Source organism: Astyanax mexicanus, chromosome 6 (genome assembly GCF_023375975.1).
Source record: "Astyanax mexicanus isolate ESR-SI-001 chromosome 6, AstMex3_surface, whole genome shotgun sequence".
NCBI classification, from domain to species: Eukaryota; Metazoa; Chordata; class Actinopteri; order Characiformes; family Acestrorhamphidae; genus Astyanax; species Astyanax mexicanus.
The window spans coordinates 4,109,911-4,128,854 of NC_064413.1; the positions used below are offsets into that span (position 1 = coordinate 4,109,911).

The 18,944-nt window shown below is 36.9% G+C and overlaps 1 protein-coding gene across 1 annotated transcript in view; it reads right to left on the minus strand.

Annotated features, from left to right (window-relative positions):
* kcnn4 (potassium intermediate/small conductance calcium-activated channel, subfamily N, member 4) overlaps positions 1–16,937 on the minus strand; it is a 54,985-nt gene extending 38,048 nt beyond the window's left edge. Inside the window, exon 1 of the mRNA XM_022674255.2 lies at positions 16,411–16,937. Within this exon, the coding sequence (XP_022529976.2) occupies positions 16,411–16,704 (294 nt within the window). The 5' untranslated portion in view covers positions 16,705–16,937. The remainder of the gene's footprint in view (positions 1–16,410) is intronic.
* Positions 16,938–18,944: the final 2,007 nt, after the last annotated feature.

Sequence of the window (18,944 nt, forward strand, 5' to 3'; positions counted from 1 at the left end):
TGCCCAGGTGTGTCCTAAAACATGAATTATTTAGTGTTATTAAGGTGTTGTCTATGGGTGACAAACAAGCAACTGTGAAGATGGAAAATCAATCAGAACCATTAGAGCATAAATATTACTATATACTCTAGCCAGAACAACTGTTTGCAATGTACTAAAGAAGAAAGTCGTCACTGGTGTACTAGGTAGCAGGTCATGAACAGTTAGGACCAAGGACATTATGAGTGCTGTAAAGAAAGACTCTAAAACAACTGTTTTGTTAGTGACATCAGCAACAACCTCCAGAGAGCAGAAGTGAAGGTATCACAATCTACTGTTCAGAAGATGGAAACCACTATTAACAAGGTGAATAGGAAAATCAGTCTGGAATCTAACAAGAAGTACATAGACACACCTATGGACTGATTATAGATTGATGAGACAATGATTAACCTTTACCAGTGTGTTTGGAGAAGGAAAGGATCTGCTCATGATCACAAACATACCAGCTCATCTGTGAAACACAGTGGAGGTAGTGTCATGGCTTATGCTTGCATGGTTTATTCTGGGATGGGTTTATTTATCTTCATTGATGTTAAACGTCTCAGAAGTCTACAGAAACATTTGATCTGTAAATTTAAAGAAAGATGAAACTGATCTTTCAAACCGATTAGGAGATCATTATGCAGACCCACTACCTGAAAAACCTGAAAAATCACCACAGAAGAAGAATGCAGAAGTTTAGTGAGGTCAGTGGGTCACAGATACGATACAGATAAATATTACTTTTTTTCACTTTCATTTACTTTAAGTTTCTTTCCAGTTCCAGTACTTTAGCTTACAAGAAAAATGCTACAGTATTTTCTAAACTGTGTATCAGATCCAGATATAAATACCTGTAAATAAAAGCTGAAGATAAAATGATTATATTTTGTCTCATAATCATCTTTTAATGTCAGATCCAAGTGTTTTCAGTCTACAGCAGAATTAAAGGGATAGACCTCACTGTTCCAATACTTTCGAATGGGACTGTAAATCAAATGGCAATAAATGGCAAACAAAAATTTTTTAAATGCATTTGATTCCAATATATCTGCATGTTATAAAGTCTCTCTCTCTGTACGCTGCCTTCAGATAAAGTGTTGCAAAATAGTTACAGCAAAACACATTCAGGCACATTAAATTCAGTCATTACATTTTAATGCTGGGAGAGGTGGATGACCAACAGACGTCCGGCACTTGCAAATACGTAACGCACCATTGGGTTTATTGATCCGTGCTGTTATGTTACTAATAATCACCCTGGTGGCTTTTTTTTTTGCAAGCTCTTTCCTTGTTCCCTGGTGGCTTGTTGGTCATTAACTCGTATGATGGAGTACTCAACGCGGACGTGTTTGAGCAGACATTAAAAACAACGGTAAAGAACATTCTAAGAAACGACAGGTCTGGTTTCTCAAACTGCGTCACAGAACAAAAGATTATCATAGAGACGGCAGAACTTTTTGAGTAAACATCACGTTAAACACAGTTAAGATGATCCAACTTGTGGTGCTTCAGGAAAAGTGGTCGTGATTTGAGTTCCTGGTACACAGACAATATTACATTATCTGAGGTGGGAACATGGCCTGGGAGCATAACCCACACACAGGTTAAAGCAGGTATGAATGGTAAACGTGCCCAAGCAGAACTGATTACAAAACTTCTTAGATTACTCAGTATCAACCAGCAAAGAAACCGATATAACTAATATTTTTTATGTTCTGTTCTTCACTTTTTGCCATAATTATACAGTAAAATAAAATGCTATAGCTTAAAACTGCTAAATTGCTCATAAACTGAAGTCATCCACTGGGTGGCGAGATCTGTAAAGCTAAGCTAAGCTAAGCTAAGCTAATTAAACAAACTGTAAATCTTAATTATAAAAAAAAGAATTATTTTAAAGTCAAATAAGCACTGGACCTTATTCTACACATATGTCTCTCCTGAAAAAGTTTATTTGAGTGAGTAAAGTGCTTCCGTTTCGTTTACACTAAGCTTAGATTTGTAAACTTCACCTTAGCTAGCCGCGGTTAGTGGCTAATGCTGCTGACAGCGCTACACTGGGGAATCCTGAGTGTTCCGGTAAGCCAGGGCGATTTCAGCTAGTGGTTCGCTCCATGTAGCTTGTTTTAACGCGGAAAAAATGCAGATTACCAGCGGATATACTCATCTCTGAACAGTGAAAGAGCTAGTGCTGCGGTTAGCGAATAATGCTAATACTGCTCCAGCAGTGCTATCAGGGGTTAGCAGCAGTCTACAGGCCGAGAATACTATAATAATACTTCTTAACGACCAAAGAGTTAGTGCGGCTAGGGGCTAATGCTAATACTGCTCCAGTCTGGAGCGAATAATGCTAATACTGCTCCAGCAGTGCTATCAGGGGTTAGCAGCAGTCTACAGGCCGAGAATACTATAATAATACTTCTTAACGACCAAAGAGTTAGTGCGGCTAGCGGCTAATACTGCTCCAGTCTTCACTGAAACTCCTGGGGCAGTCCTAATGAGGGCCAGTTTCATCATATTGTTTTTGATGGTCTTTGCAGAGACTGCACTTGAGGAGTGCAGGAATAAATTACATGATAATACATTCAATCAATTTCAGGTTGGATCTTCTTGATATGATAAAAAATGGCTTTGCATATTTTAGAAAAATAAATTGTGCATGCATATATAGTGATTTTGTTTGTCATAAATATCAATTATTTGAACATGCAGTCAACCATTTCTTTAAAAAAAGGCTTTCTTTAGAGAAAATCAAAGGAATTAGTGAACTTTTAAAATGTCACATGAGTTTCGGTAACAGGATTGAGAAAAATGTAAATAATTTGACCAGTACATGTTTTGAATAGTTATATATATGTGTTAGATTCAGAGTTGAAAAAAGCTAAAACAAAACGTCAAACATCTTCAGATATTGAGCCGCCTGGCCTAATAACATCAGCCGGCATGACTGAAGGCTGTTTGATGGGCATGTGCTGGTTAATATTTAACTGAACCTCAAACTTCACTCCTGTTTACAATCAGTTCTGTAACAGTAATCACGTCACCACAGGCTTAGCAATATAGATTAAATATAGATACATAAAGTTTTACCAGGCCTTTCAAAATATAGTGAACTGTGAACCAAAAATGATTGTAATAAACGGTAATATTGTCATTTTAATACCATTTTATTCTATCTGATATAATGTGCATGCACATTCATATAAAATTCATATTGATATGGTTAATATTTTAAGCCGATACTTGCTGGCATATTTATTGTATGCCAGAAAAGGACCGGCCGTGGCCGTGCTACTTTAAAATCCATTGATTTAAGCTCATTTTAAATAATTTTTTTAAATAAAAACTATTATAAAATTATTTTTATAAGTTATATATATATATATACAGTGCTGTGGAAAAGTATTTTCCACCTACAGATTTCTTTTGTTTTAGCTATTTTATTGAGGAAAATTCATGTTTAAATGTTCACTGCCGAAGTAAATGTATGTGTAAATTTGCATTGCTAAACTACATTAATAATTAGAATGGCACTACTGAGGTAAATGTATGACTACACTGCACGTCAAAGGTAAATGTGTGACTAGGGCAGTACTGCTGAGGTAAATGTTTGACTAAACTACACTGCTGAAGTAAATGTGAAACTAAATTACTGCAGCTGCTGCTGTTAATTAATGATTAGAATAGCTTTGCTGAGGTAAATGTATGATTAAACTGCATTGCTGAGGTAAATGTGAGACTAGAGTAGTACTGCTGACATTAATGATTAGAAAAGCACTGCTGAGGTAAATGTGTGACTAGGATAGTACTGACTATGCTATTAATTATTAGAACAGTACTACTGAGGTAAATGTGTGACTAGGGTAGTACTGATTATGTTATTAATCATTAGAATAGCACTACTTAGGTAAATGTGTGACTAAAGTAGTACTGCTGATGTAATTAATGATTAGAATGGCACTGCTGAGGTAAATGTGTGACTAGGGTTGTACGTATGTAATTAATGATTAGAATAGCACTACTGATAACAATAATAATATTTTTTAAATTATAGTTTTGGTTAATTAAGAGGCAAAGTTAATGAAAACCTGTAAAAAAAAAACCACGCATTTAACATGTTTTGGTTTTGGCATCCGATTTTACCTGGGAGAAAATATGCATGGCTTTTACTTTCTGTTCTTTGAAAAATTTACACCGCTGTGTTTTTGATGCTGCAACAGCAACCACAAATAAACCACACAGTTCAAGCTGATGCGTAAACGTAACTGTGAACTTATCTGACAGATAAAAGTCACCAGACACTCATTTCAGCACAGATAAACCTCACCACTGCAACCTAAACACTGCTGTTAACCACACACTGAGGAGAAACAGAAGAGTATGGAACAGTGCATGTGTGTGACTCTCCAACATACATTAAATCAACAATGTAATTTAATCTGAAGCAGCAATACATTATTATATAGTCTTATTGAGCATATATTGATATCGGGTCATTACTCAATACTTGCTAACTACTGTAAGTTTAAAAGTATTTGAGCAATATTTTTCATTTTAAAACCATCTGTATATTTGAACATTTCAGCAGCAAGAAAGCGGTGTACAGTTTACCCCTTAGGTGGGATTAGGGGGCTAGTAGGGGGATACTAAAAAGTATAGTAAACTAATGTGAACACAGTTAAATTGTATTTAATTATTTTTAAGGCATGTAAAATTTTTAACCTTAAATATAAATATTTAAGGGCTGTCGACGGATGTTAAAGTGTTAACGCACGTGATTAATCTTGAATCAGTATTGCATTATTTTTTTTTTATTATTTAACGCAATTAATTACAACACTAAATTTGACCCATCTTCGCTGTAATCTGCCCCACCCCCACCCAATGCAACTTTTTTTTTCGGAAATGTGCTCATGAATTGTGCTCATGATGGCAAGCTGCATGACCGGGATTCAAACCAGTGATCTACCAATCATAGTTTCAGTGCTTTAGACCACTGGACCACTATAAAGTACTATGTGTAGTACTTTAAAACTACATGCTAGGTGTATTTCCACATTCTCACTAGACTTACAAAACTTACAGTCTGTCATTTTAAAATGCATAATAGAATGCTTCATTCTAGTGAGGCAAAATTCAAAGTTCCATGCTCATAATGGAACACCTGGTTTCTATCAATGACTCTCTAAAGCAGGGGTGTCCAAACTACGGCATTTTTAGAATTATAAATAGAGTGAATGTTGGCCCGCTGTTAAGCAGGTTTTTATAATGTGAGATTCAAAGTTTGAACGCTAGGTGTCATAAATGGGCCAAAGAGACTAAAAGCGGAGAGAGTGCGCATTTCTAGCGCAGAAAAACGAGCCAAAGAGTCTAAAAGCGGAGAGAGTGCGCATTTCTAGCGCAGAAAAACAGGCCAAAGAATCTAAAAGCGGAGAGAGTGCGCAGTTCTAGCGCAGAAAAACGAGCCAAAGAGTCTAAAAGCGGAGAGAGTGCGCAGTTCTAGCGCAGAAAAACGAGCCAAAGAGTCTAAAAGCGGAGAGAGTGCGCATTTCTAGTGCAGAAAAACGAGCCAAAGAGTCTAAAAGCGGAGAGAGTGCGGATTTCTAGCGCAGAAAAATGAGCCAAAGAGTCTAAAAGGGGAGAGAGTGCGCATTTCTAGTGCAGAAAAACGAGCCAAAGAGTCTAAAAGTGGAGAGAGAGTGTGCATTTCTAGCGCAGAAAAACGGGGCAAAGAGTCTAAAAGCGGAGAGAGTGTGCATTTCTAGCGCAGAAAAACGGGCCAAAGAGTCTAAAAGCAGAGAGGGTGTGCATTTCTAGCGCAGAAAAACGGGCCAAAGAGTCTAAAAGCAGAGAGGGTGCGCATTTCTAGCGCAGTAAAACGGGCCAAAGAGTCTAAAAGCGGAGAGGGTGCACATTGCTAGCGCAAAAAAACGGGGCTAAAGAGTCTAAAAGCGGAGAGAGTGTGCATTTCTAGCGCAGAAAAACGGGCCAAAGAGTCTAAAAGCAGAGAGAGTGCGCATTTCTAGCGCAGTAAAACGGGCCAAAGAGTCTAAAAGCGGAGAGGGTGCACATTGCTAGCGCAAAAAAACGGGGCTAAAGAGTCTAAAAGCGGAGAGAGTGCGCATTTCTAGCGCAGAAAAACGGGCCAAAGAGTCTAAAAGTTGCCGTAATTAAGGAGTTTAATATTAAGAGACATCATGAAATGAAACATCAATTTGAAAAATCTTAGTTTACACAACACTGTCAAAGATAAAGATAGTTAGTCAAGTAAAATGGTGTGTAAATGAAATAATCAGGAAAAAAGTATTATAAGTGGTATATTTCATTATTTGTTTTATTACAGAGTGGACTCCTTCTGGCCCCCAACAAAAAAAGTTTGGACCCCCTGCTCTAAAGAAATCTTACAGAAACCTTTAGAAGTTGCTGTTCATCACTTTTAACAGCCTCATCCAAGGAATGGAAACTGATTAATGCATGAATTAACCTTCACCTGCAATCAAAAAAAAACTTTTTAAAGTAGTACCAAGCACCAATTCGGAACAAACCAGCCCATTCTGAGCATATCTGCAGATGCAACTGCAGTATCAGGATCAGTGATTAGCAAATGACTCACGCTGCAACTCAAGGCCACACCAAGGCCTGCTAAATTTAACCTCCCTTACTCATTCAGCATCAGCTAGGGGAGTTTTCCATGCGCTGCCGTGCTGCAGTGTGTAGGTAAAGAGATCGCCATTACAACCTACCGGCGCAGCGCCGATGATGTAAATGGAAGTTTTAATGGATTCATTTAGCAGCTAACGGTTTAAGGGGTTGGACAACAGATGTAAAGGACAATTAGGAAAATCCTGAAGATGCAGGCGCTCAGTGCCGGTGTGAGCGCATTGGCAACCTGTATTGTTTTGGGTTGTTTTCCACAATCTCAGCCTCCGTATCTGCGTCTGGTTTTATTCGCCCCATTTAAGCGTTTCGTTAGCTTCATCGCTGTGCAACACTGTATTACGTAGCGCTGGGCTGGACGCTGGCGCTGTCTAGGCTTGGGCTTATGTAAGGCATCACGCTGCTTTCTCTAATACTGCTTTTGGAATACTAACACTCATCACCTACCACTGTTAACCCTTTAACATGTCTTGTTCCATATACAAGCTACAGGTGTAGGTGATACAAAACCCTTTTTATCTGCAGTAAATTAAGTTATTTATATTCAAAAAATTGAAGTGCTTTAAAATCCTCTACAGGACATTTGGAGAAGCTCTGAAATTCTGCATGTTTGAAAATGGACGTAAAAAACTAGACAAACATAACAAAACTAAAGGTTTGGAGGACATGAACTGTTTTCTATAACTTTTATATAATTTTTATTCAGGAAAATATTGATTTTAAATTGACGTTCAGGAAAGAGACAATTTTATGATTTTATTCATTATATTTTGACATTAGCAGATTTACTAAAAATATTTATACCCTCTATTACTATTACAATTATGGTTTTCAATAATGTTCCTAAACTTTTTATGTAATGCTTTTGTGGTTTTTGTGGTAAAATGTCAGGCAGATAATAGACAAAAATCCTGGGGTTTAAATCAGAAAATAAATAAATAAATAAATAAATAAATAAATAAATAAAAGAACTGTGATAAAAAAAACAGGGTTATTCCAGCAAATTTTGATTTCTGAACTCTTAAAACGTATATTTTTTATGAATATGAACTTGTTTTCTTTTAATTATTTGAGGTCGAAAGCTCTGCATCTTTTTGTTATTTCAGCCATTTCTTATTTTCTGCAAATAAATAAATGCTCTAAATGACAATATTTTTATTTGTAATTTGGGAGAAATGTTGTCTGTAGTTTATAGAATAAAACAACAATGTTTATTTTACTTAAACATAAACCTATAAATAGCAAAATCAGAGAAACTGATTCAGAAACTGAAGTGCTCTCTTAATTTTTCCCGAGCTGTATTGTTATTAAATTGATATAAACTTGTGTCCTATTTGTGCAATAGAACTTTTGAGAAATATTTAGTTTTAAAAGGGAAGCAGTGTTTAGTTCTATTTTAGAAGCCTTGATGAAGAAGTGATGAAGTGGATGTGGAGGATGTTTTGTCAGGCTATTTCTTTGATGTCCGCTTTACCTACCTCAATCCCCATAGTGACTGGAAGCTCAACACCCAAGAACAAAAAAAAAAGAGAAAAAAGAATCAGCCGTGTGCCCGTGTACCACTGAAGGTCATCCCATGAAAGCCATTATTCAAACAAGCTCTAATTATACAATAAATGATGTGGAAAGATGCAATATGACCGTAGGCAGCCGGAGGAACGTGAAGGAGGGCTGGAGGGGGGCGAAATGTGGAAAAACATCCATAAATAGTCAATTTTCCTGCATAAATAGGTTTCCAGGAGAATTTTGCCCGCTTCAATTACCGTGGTATGCGGTGGAGAGGACAACACCTGAAAACCGGCGTTGCGCCGCTCCTGTACCACTGAAGGTCAACCTTCGAATCCATTATTCAAACAAGCGCTAATTATACATTAAATGATGTGGAAAGACGCACTATGACCGCAGGCGGTCTGACACAAAAGGGGAGGCTAAATGTGGAAAAAGCTCTACAACTTTTTTTTTTTTGGTGCTGGTGGTAGTTGTTCATTTTCCTGCATAATCTGGTTTCCTGGAGAAAGTTCCGCTTAATTATACCGTTCCTCCTGAAGTGGAGAACGGATGGAGATAGCTATTCACAACAGAAGTTCTAGTTTTAATTTTAGTTTTAGTTTTATTATATGATATATAAAGGCATTAAACACATTAGCACTACTATTTCCACATTTCCTCTAAAAAAAAAAAAAAAAAAAACTATTCAGGATTAAAATATTCCAAATCAGTGTGCTCACATCTCAACAACTGAATTATTAAGAAACCTTTATAAAAAGAAACTCATGTCATTCTAATATGAATTCATCAGCTAATGAATGAAAACTGATCAATGCATGAACAAACCTAAAAACCACCTGAAATATATCTATATATATATATAACAAACCTCTTCACTCTAAGCATATCTGTTTAAGTATGATCAGCCAAATATAGAAAAGAACAATATAGAATAACATATAAAATGTTATATTGTAGCATATATAATGTAGCACATATAATTTGTTCTCATAAGTGTGACTTTGTCTTTTTCAATAAATTATTTCAAGCTGGATTGGGCCACATCTTACATGCTGCTCATTGCTATCTAACACCCCACATACAGTCTATTTTCACGCTTTACAACTACGCCAGTAAAATAACAACAGAGCTTACAAATATATCTATGCCAATGAGCTTCCTGGCCTGGAAATAAGGTGTGTTCAGGTCAATTTCTGGTGTATTGCTATCTTGGCGACGAAAAGCACAGGTGCACCACTGACTGATTCAAATCCTGACAACAGTCAACAGTCAACCTCTACTTGTTACACATGCACACAAACACAAGGACAAGCATAATTGCACACTTTTACATAAGCAAAAATTAAATGGCCTGCTCATGCACCCTCTACTGAGAAGTGCAGAAGCACTGCGCCATTAAAATAGCAACTAGCCAAAGTCAGAGCGCACCTGAACTATCCAATAAGACCTGAGAATAAATACAGAAAATGTATTTTTGTTTTTGTTACAGTTCAAAGCTATGCTAAGATAGACTAAGCGGTGTTATATGGATACTGATGAGTCATCACAGTGACATAAACCAACTAAACTGACCAGAACTAATTTCATTTAGATACAAAAATATTCTTGAAATCAAGTATCGTGTTTCTTATGCGCCTTAATTGTACTGTGCAAAAACCACCCAAGCTATTTCAAACATTTTTCTTGGCAATATTACAATATTTTTTTTTTAATTTGTAGTCTAAAAATAAATACATCAAACACATTGTGTAATGTTATTTTTTTCTGAGCAAAAGAATACTTACTGCCTAATTTAACAGCTTTTTATCTTTCGCATAGTGCTGTACATATGATTACGGGAAACTTCAGAAAGCTGCGCTGAAACACTAAATCAAGATAAGTTATAGGAGAGTTCCTGCAGATGCTGATTAGCTGCCAATCACGAGGATCTTGGAAAAACATATCTGCTGAGCATATGTGCATGTTATGTTGTGCAGCATGAAAGCCAAGAGCAAATAGAACAGTTTAATACCAGTGTTTTTCAAAACAGGAGCGTAAACTAGGAAACAACTTGCAAATTGGTCAATTATAACTTAAGAAATACAAGCGTTTGTTTTTTCCAAAATGCTGTAAATTCCATTTTCATTTAAAACCGTTGGCATTTCAACAACGCCAAAGAAGTTCCTGGCACTGAGCTCCGCACACATCATAAATGTCAGTGCTGAATTAGTTTATATATGAGATTTATAATTTTCAGACTTTATGGAACCACATATGTGTGTTTTATTGCAATAAATAGGATCTTTTTACGTTTTATGTGCAATCTTCTAATGAAACTGCTGAAGAACAGACTGATCAAAACTGCTCTCATAACTAACAGATGACCTCTATGTTCATTTAGATCTTTAGATAATAACCAATCAATCAATCAATCAATCAATCCATCAATCACTGATTTAAATATAAAAGAGAAAAGATACTGTACAATATTTTTGCTGGTGTTTGTGTGCATTTGAAAGCTCTAGAATAGAAAAACAGTTCATTAGAAAGAAAGGATAACACAAAGAAGCCAAACTTCTGGGGAAAAAAAACAGATAAATCAGCACTAAAACAGGCTGATTCCAACCCCCCAAAACTGTTACGTTACATTCTGGACTTTTACATTCATCCAGCACACTAGCATAAGCTTTCTAAAGCTAAACATACTAGATATTTATTAGAATATGAAATGCAGGCTAATGCAAGGCTAACCCAACCAAAGACTGTTGCCGCTATCCAGCATTCTTAAGCCCCTGGAAAGGCTAAAAGCTAACTCTAGCATTCCTATAGCAAGAACCAATGCCTGAAACACCATGCTGGTTGAGAACCTCAGACAATACACAGCAGGATTAGCCAGCAGACTTCGTCTAAGGAAGGGATCTGTAGCCAGTCAGCAGTTGAGAGAGATCAGCTGAAAGAGTTTGGTGTCAGGGATCATTTGCTTCTATGAGCCGTTTGGATGCTCCCTTATTGTGATGTCACAATAAGGAAACCTGCTAGAACCTACCCTGGCTCCACCCCTCACCCATCAATCCCTACCAGAGCCCCACTCACTAGGTCAGTTGAAGAAATGCCATTTCAGTCATTTCTGTCTGCTGGTTGAGAACCTCAGACAGTACAGAGCAGCATTAGCCAGCAGACTTCTTCTGATGGAGGGATCTGTGGCCGATCAGGGCGGGTCTATTGCAAGTCAAGCAGATGAGGGAGATAATAATGAGTTTTGTGCTTCTTTCACATTTGTTCGTAATTTTTCATTTAGCACAAGCTAACAGTAACATCTGGTAAACACTCAGCGTAAACATGATGTAACCAGCAACAGCTTAAATTTGCATAAAAGTGACAGAGCCCTTAAAAAGCTCATACTGAAAGGGAATAAAACTAGCACTTTCTTTTATTTTTTTCAAATTGAAAACCTCTGGAATATAATCAAGTAGAAAAAAGATGATCACAAGCCATCAAACCAAACTGACCTGCTTGAATTTGTGCACCAGGAGTAAAGCAGCATAAATTTATCCAAAAGCAGTGTGTAAGACTGGTGGAGGAGAACATGATACCAAGATGCATGCACCAAATATTGATTTCTGAACTCTTAAAACTTTAAGAATATGAACTGGTTTTCTTTGCATTATTTGAGGTCTGAAAGCTCTGCATCTTTTTTTGTTATTTCAGTCATTTCTTATTTTTTGCAAATACATGCTCTAAATGACAATATTTTGATTAGGAATTTGGGAGAAATGTATTGGCATATAAATAGCTAAATCAGAGAAACTGATTCAGAAACTGCTGTGGTCTCTTAATTTTTACAAGTAGATCCGACACAGCAGTGCTGCTGGAGTTTTTAAACACCCAGGTGCCACTGCTGGACTGAGAATAGTCCACCAACAATGTAAATATAGAACTACCCTATATAGCAGTGAAAAATCAGATATTCGTTGTAGAAACAAGAAAGCGGTTATAACACAAGCTGGATACAATAGATTTGACAACTTTTTCCATGCCAGAAATATATAACCCATTGTTTTTGGTAGCCACAAACCCTTACTGTCTTCAGCATTTGCATGGGTGATGGATAAACCAGTGCTTTTTAAAGACATCTCAAAATAGAGTTTAATCCCAGTGAAGATTATTATCTGCTATTGTTATTGTCCAGCAGGGCTTTTTCTTTCCATTTTCATAATAATCCAGAACGGTTTACCTTCAGCTCCACTTCTTGAACCCTAATGTTTCCTACCTTTGGTTTGGCCGTGGTTTCAACCTCTCAAGACGTTATAATTATCACTAACATTCAAAGTATTTTAAAATGTAGTTTATCTCTATGCTTCCTCCTAACTTATAATTTAATTAGGAAAATATGCGCCAAACGTAAACACCAAAGTTCAGCAAAGTTCCAGCAAGGGGATGGAATAAGAGGTTTTGTCATCTTGTTTTTATCTGTTCTTTCATTTGTTTAAGGTCCTGAAAGGGAAGTTGGGTCATTTTTGGTTATCTATTTGATGCTCATTGGTGGCTGTAAGTAAGCTGCATCAGCAGCAGCTCGAAAAGAAGAAGTGGTGGCTGGCTTCACATGTATCGGAGGAAGCATGTGTTAGTCTTCACCCTCCTGGTGTGTTGGCGCATCACTTGTGATAGGGGGAGACCTAATAAGTGGGTTGGGTAATTGGCCGTGTAAATTGTGGAGAAAATGGGAAAAATAAAAAATAAAATGAATAAATAAAATCAATAAAACACATGAAAGTTTGTCGTGAAAGTTTGAAAGTATCGATTTTTGTATATCACAGCTCTGGAAAAAGTAAGTGAGCACTTAAAATTATAAAAACTGTGATTTAAAACCAGGGTTATTCCACCAAATATTGATTTCTGAACTGTCAAAACTTTATAAATATGAACTTGTTTTTTTTCTTTGCATTATTTGAGGTCTGAAAGCTCTGCATCTTTTTTCTTATTTCAGCCATAATGCTTTAAATTACAATATTTTTATTTGGAATTTGGGAGAAATGTTGTCTGTAGTTTATAGAATAAAACAACAATGTTCATTTTACTCAAACATAAACCTATAAATACCAAATTTGATAAACTGATTCAGTCTTATAATTTTTTCCAGAGCTGTATACTGGCATGATACCCCCTATATTCGCCCTTTATCATCTGAAATATTGATTATTTGGTTTCCTGCTGATTAGTTTTGGTATTGGTACCTTTCCATTTCCATTTCTATGAGACAGAAAGAAGGCAAACACCTTGCCAATGTCTCCGAGACTCTGTTGCCTCTACTCATCTACAGTCCTAACCAAACAAACACAAGGACGAAAGTTTACAACTTCCACACACACACACACATATACACACACACACCGCAGAGGAGCACTGTGCAGCCGTCAGGATATCTGATTTCCTGAGTTAGCCACTGTTAGCTGGACCGCTACCTGTGGCCAGCAGATCAGTTTGTGCACACGAGGTTGAGTTGCACGGAATGCTGAGGGCTGCAGCGGCCGGTCATCATATCATCGGCCTGATCCAGGCAAGGTCGCACAAGTCTGGCTACAGCTTTTTGGCTGAGTGAGGACGGCCCGAGACGTTTTCATAAACAAATCACTTACAGCCCCCGAACACCTCAGGATAAACAACGCACTGCGGTAAACCCTGGAAAAACTTGCATTCCCAAGAGCTTCTGGCTCCTGGCTTGGAGAACTCAGCTTAAGTTTCAGCATTAGAAGCCTGAACTGGCACTATCAATCAACCCCCTCAGTTTCCCTGCAGAGAGCTGTGATCAGAGCCCTCAGATTTTTCAGAGTTTTTCTTTCCGAATTTATTTCAGAACAATAATTCAGTCACTGGGATAAACAGTTATTCCGAGTGGTTTGGTGTGAAATGCCAACTTGCCAACTCAAATTTCTTTACAGTGGTGGTGAAAGGAGCCAGGGGCTGTGAGGGGTTCAACACAAAGACCAAGACAAAAACAAAGACAAAGACAGAGGAGAGTAATAAAGTACAGGTATCGCATTTCAGTACTTGAGTACATTAGTTTCTATCCATTTTTTGAGACATTTGAGATGATGTACATTTCATTCACTACATGTCTTCATGGCTTTCTGCAGCTTCTGAATCAGTTTCTCTGATTTTGCTATTTATAGGTTTGAGAAAAATAAACATTGTTGTTTTATTCTATAAACTATGAACAACATTTCTCCCGAATTCCAAATAAAACATTGTCATTCAGAGCATTTGTTTGAAGAAAAAATAAGAAATGGCAGAAATCAATATTTGGTGGAATAACCCTGGTTTTTAATCACAGTTTTCATGCATCTTGGCTTCATGTTCTCCTCCACCAGTCTTACACACTGCTTTTGGATAACGTGTATTATGCCACGTCTGGTGCAAGAATTCAAGCTGGTGCAAAAGTTCAGTTTGGTTTGATGGCTTGTGATCATCCATCTTCCTCTTGATTATATTCCAGATGTTTTCAATTTGGTAAAATTAGAGAAACTCAAATTTGTAGGTGGTCTCTTATTTTTTACAGAGCTGTATGTGAGTATTAATAAAACAATAAAACTGATCTACTTTTGCCCATTAATTATTCACATATATTTGGAATGTTTCTTCCAAATACCGGTACTCTTTTGGGTGAAAATTTATTCTCAAAATTAAAAAACAAAATGTGTTTTATTTTGATTAGATTTCTTCATATAATGGTTCAGTAGTCTAAAGTGCTGCCACTATGATCAGAAGATATCTGGTTCGAATCCTGGTCAATCAGCTTGCAATTAGCAATTAGCCAACGTTTTTATTCCAGCAAATGCACACCATCAGTTGTTTGAAAACTGATGTGATTTAACCAAGTGATTCAACAAGTGGTATCAGCTCACCACTGGTCTATCTGAGGACCACTTTTGGTAGGTACTGACCACTGCAGACCGAAAACACCACACCTGACCCTGACCTGTCTGATGCTGTGGAGATGTTCTGACTCAGTCATCTAGACATCACAATCTATCCATTTCCAGAGTGTCTCAGATTCTAACACCGGCCCAACTGACTGTTCACTTGCTGCCTAATATGTAGATCCTACCCTTGACGGGTGCCACCATCACCAGATAACCAACCCATAAACAAACCCACACAGAGCCCATGCCCACCTGCAACCCACCAAGCCCACAGTCCTCCCACTAAAGTCCCACATACGCATGCTGGCTGGAAATTGTGTGCCAGTTCATGCTATTGCACATTCACCAGGGTGTATTTATCTAATTCCAACGTATTAAATTTGTAATAAAACACATTAAATTAATCTGCTAAAAATTAAAAGACACGTATTAACTTTTTTTTATTTAACAAAGTGACTCAGACACTCTGTTGACACTGCTGTCAACAAAAGTTGCCTAACCTCTCCTGCAGAGGATTTCACAATTATTTACATCATCAAATTATGTCATATAACCAAGGGTGCCCAGATTTTGCATAAGATGGTTTATGGCTTCTCCAGATACCCCTAATAAACAAACAATACAGGTTCATAATAAAACTGTAATATTGTGTACCTATTCATTGATAATATATGATTTTTATTTAAGCAAATAATGAAAAACTGTTAAATGAGAAGACATCTGTCAAAAATGAAGAAGACATCTGTCATATTTGTAGAAGACAAATGTCAAATCTGAAGAAGATTAATGTCAAATGTAAAGAAAACTGTCGCATGTTAAGACATCTGCCAAATTAATAAAAGGTCAAATTTAACAAAAATGTTTAAAAACTAAAAGAAAAATGTTACATTTTAAGAAAAATGTCAAATTTTAAGGAAAACAAAAATTTAAAAAATGTCAAAATTGAAGAATCCATTTTTTAAGAAAAACGTAAATGAAAAAAAAATAAAATTTTTGAAGAAATTGTTACATTTTTAAGAAAACTATAAATTTGAGAAACGTTAAATTTTAAGAAAAAGTCAATTTTTTAAGAAAAACGTGAATTTTGAAAAAAATGTCAAACTTAAAAACTGTTACATTTTGAAAAAATACGTAAATTTGGAATACAAATGTCAAATTTGGAAAAATGCCACATTTAGAGTTTTTTATGAGGAAAATGTAAAAAATAAAAAGGTAAAATTGAGAAAAAATCTAATTTGGAGAAAAGTGTGTGGTATGCAAAGAAGTACACTAGGGCAATTACTCCCTGCCTGCACGCGCGCGTGTGGTGCTGCGGGTGTCCTACCGGCTGGTAAACGGCCGGGCAGAGCTCCGCGTGCCCGATCATCAGCAGGATGCCCAGCATCGCCGCGCCCAGCGCCCACGCGCACAGCCGCCGCTTGTCCTCCAGCAAGAACTTCCGGTCGCGCAAGCGGTACAGGTTGTTGCCCTCGATGGGGCTCACGCGCTTGCCCGGGTGCGAGAGCGACACGGTGATCTCCGCGGGATCCCCGTTGCGACTCGGGAGCCCGTCGCAGTTCGCCGCCAGCCCGTCCGGTTTGGGCTCGGGCGGCCGCGGCTGGCGCGCGCTCATCTCCATAACGCTGCTGCTGCCCCGGCGCGCGAGCGGGACATAGCACGCGCAGCGCGCGCTTCCACCGTCAGCGTGGCTCCAAAATAAACAAACAAACAACAATCAAACAATAAAAGACACTATAAAACAAACACAACAGCTGTCAGAACGGGGCGCGCGGGACCGAGCCGTTCACGCACTGTCCGCCCCCGGGACCCCCGCTCCGTTAACTTGTGAGCACGGCCGCTGAAGTTTCGCGGACTGTGCTCGCGCCGCGTCGCTCCGCCCCGCCCCCCCGCAGCCCTCATTAAACACAGGCGCCCCAAACGCGAAGATTGTGGGGGCGCGTCCCAAATTACTGCGTACTGGACATCTAGTGCACTTTAAAGGCCATTAATACATCAGCCATTTTGCAGGCTGCGTCCCAATAACAGCTAACTAGCTGCCCTAGAATGGAATACTGAGTTTATCTAGTAAAACATAAATAATGGAAAGTTCAGTACATGGTTCAGTATCAATAAGACGTGCAGCACGAACGTTAAAAGAATGTTATACAGTTTTATAGCATGTGGGGAGTTTGCCTCGTCCACAGAGCTGCCTGGTTAAATATCAAACAGTTTTACTATAACCTATATATTTTCTAGATTTTCTATATATACGTCTAAACATGTTCTTCAGTCATTTAGAAATTTCAATTATTATTTAGCTATTTTCTTAAAAATATCACATTATTTAAAGTCTTGAAATCTAACCCAGAAGAGTCCATGGCGATGTACATGTCACAGACCCTTTAAAAGCTGTGTAAAGTTCCTTACAGTACTGTGTCCTTCAATTTAACTAATGAAGTTCCTACGTGTTCTTTAAGCACCATACTTAAGTAGAAGTACTTAAATACATTAGTGAGGTAAAAAAAAAAAAAATTTCCAGTAGATACAGTATTTTAGTATATATTTCAGTTCTATTTTTTTACTATACCTCTCTGGTGTAAAAGTGTATGTTTTTTTCTTTAGATCTGTTTAAACCATTTAAATATTCAAATGCTTTATTTTGTAGTTTTTTATATGCATATATCCAGTTCTGATCTGATTTCTAGAACAAAATGTTATAACGTGAGTCATGAAATTGTTGAGTCATTCATGTTGGATCAGAATTGTAACCTTAACGTTTTTTTTATTGTTTTATTCTCCAGTATCTGAAGACTTCTTCTGAATGTTTAAAACTTAATTTATTAATTATAACTTATTTTTCATTTTTAATTTTATATTTCATTTCATATTAAAATTCTTCGTGGTCTTGCTTAGAATGAAAAAGGATACCCTCAGCCAAAAGTGCAATATGATTGTATTTGGCATCACACAATAATTAGCTATTCTAACTTCGTATGATTCGGCTTTAAGTAAATAATATAACGATTTTATGGGTATAATCTTCAACATATTTCATACAATTTTATTTAAAATAATAATAAAAATATATATATAATATATAATTATAACTTAGTCATGGAGCTGCTGCCACCTGGCGGTCACTTTAATAAACACAAGCATTTTCTTAGAATTAGATAGATAGATAGATAGATAGATAGATAGATAGATAGATAGATAGATAGATAGATAGATAGATAGATAGATAGATAGATACTTTATTGATCCCCGAGGGGAAATTCTTACACTACATTATACTCCTTACTACCTATATACTACACTACATAGTACACTACATAGGGTGTGAAATACTTTCACTTTTGCATCTACAGTCCATTAAGAACCTTTAGTATTCCATTTAGTATTCACCAAAAACACAAGAAAATCGGGCAAAAATCAGGGGATTTTTTGTGCCCCTTTAAAAAGACATCTTATAATATATGGGTTTTTTCTGTTTTAATAAATAAAGGGAAAAATTTATGAAGCACAATGTTTAAAATCATTTTATTAAAAATACGCATGACAGATCACAATGCACGCAAGAGAGATATACAATAAACCATGACAATAAGTAAAAAAACCTGTGTATGACACCAGCAAAAATATTTACAGGGCTCGCATCACTTGATGCTACTTGTATAAAGTAATGAAGTATGAAGGAACCACAAATAAATAGCAACTTATTAAACGCAAACCAGAAATATATGATAGAGAAATAAAAAAAAAATAATAAACAGAAAACAATGTACTGTAATTACAGGTCCAGTGTGTAAAGTGCAGCACCTGATCATTTCTGATTGTAAAAAGATACAGAAAATCTAGAAAATGTAAAAAAGGCTTGAT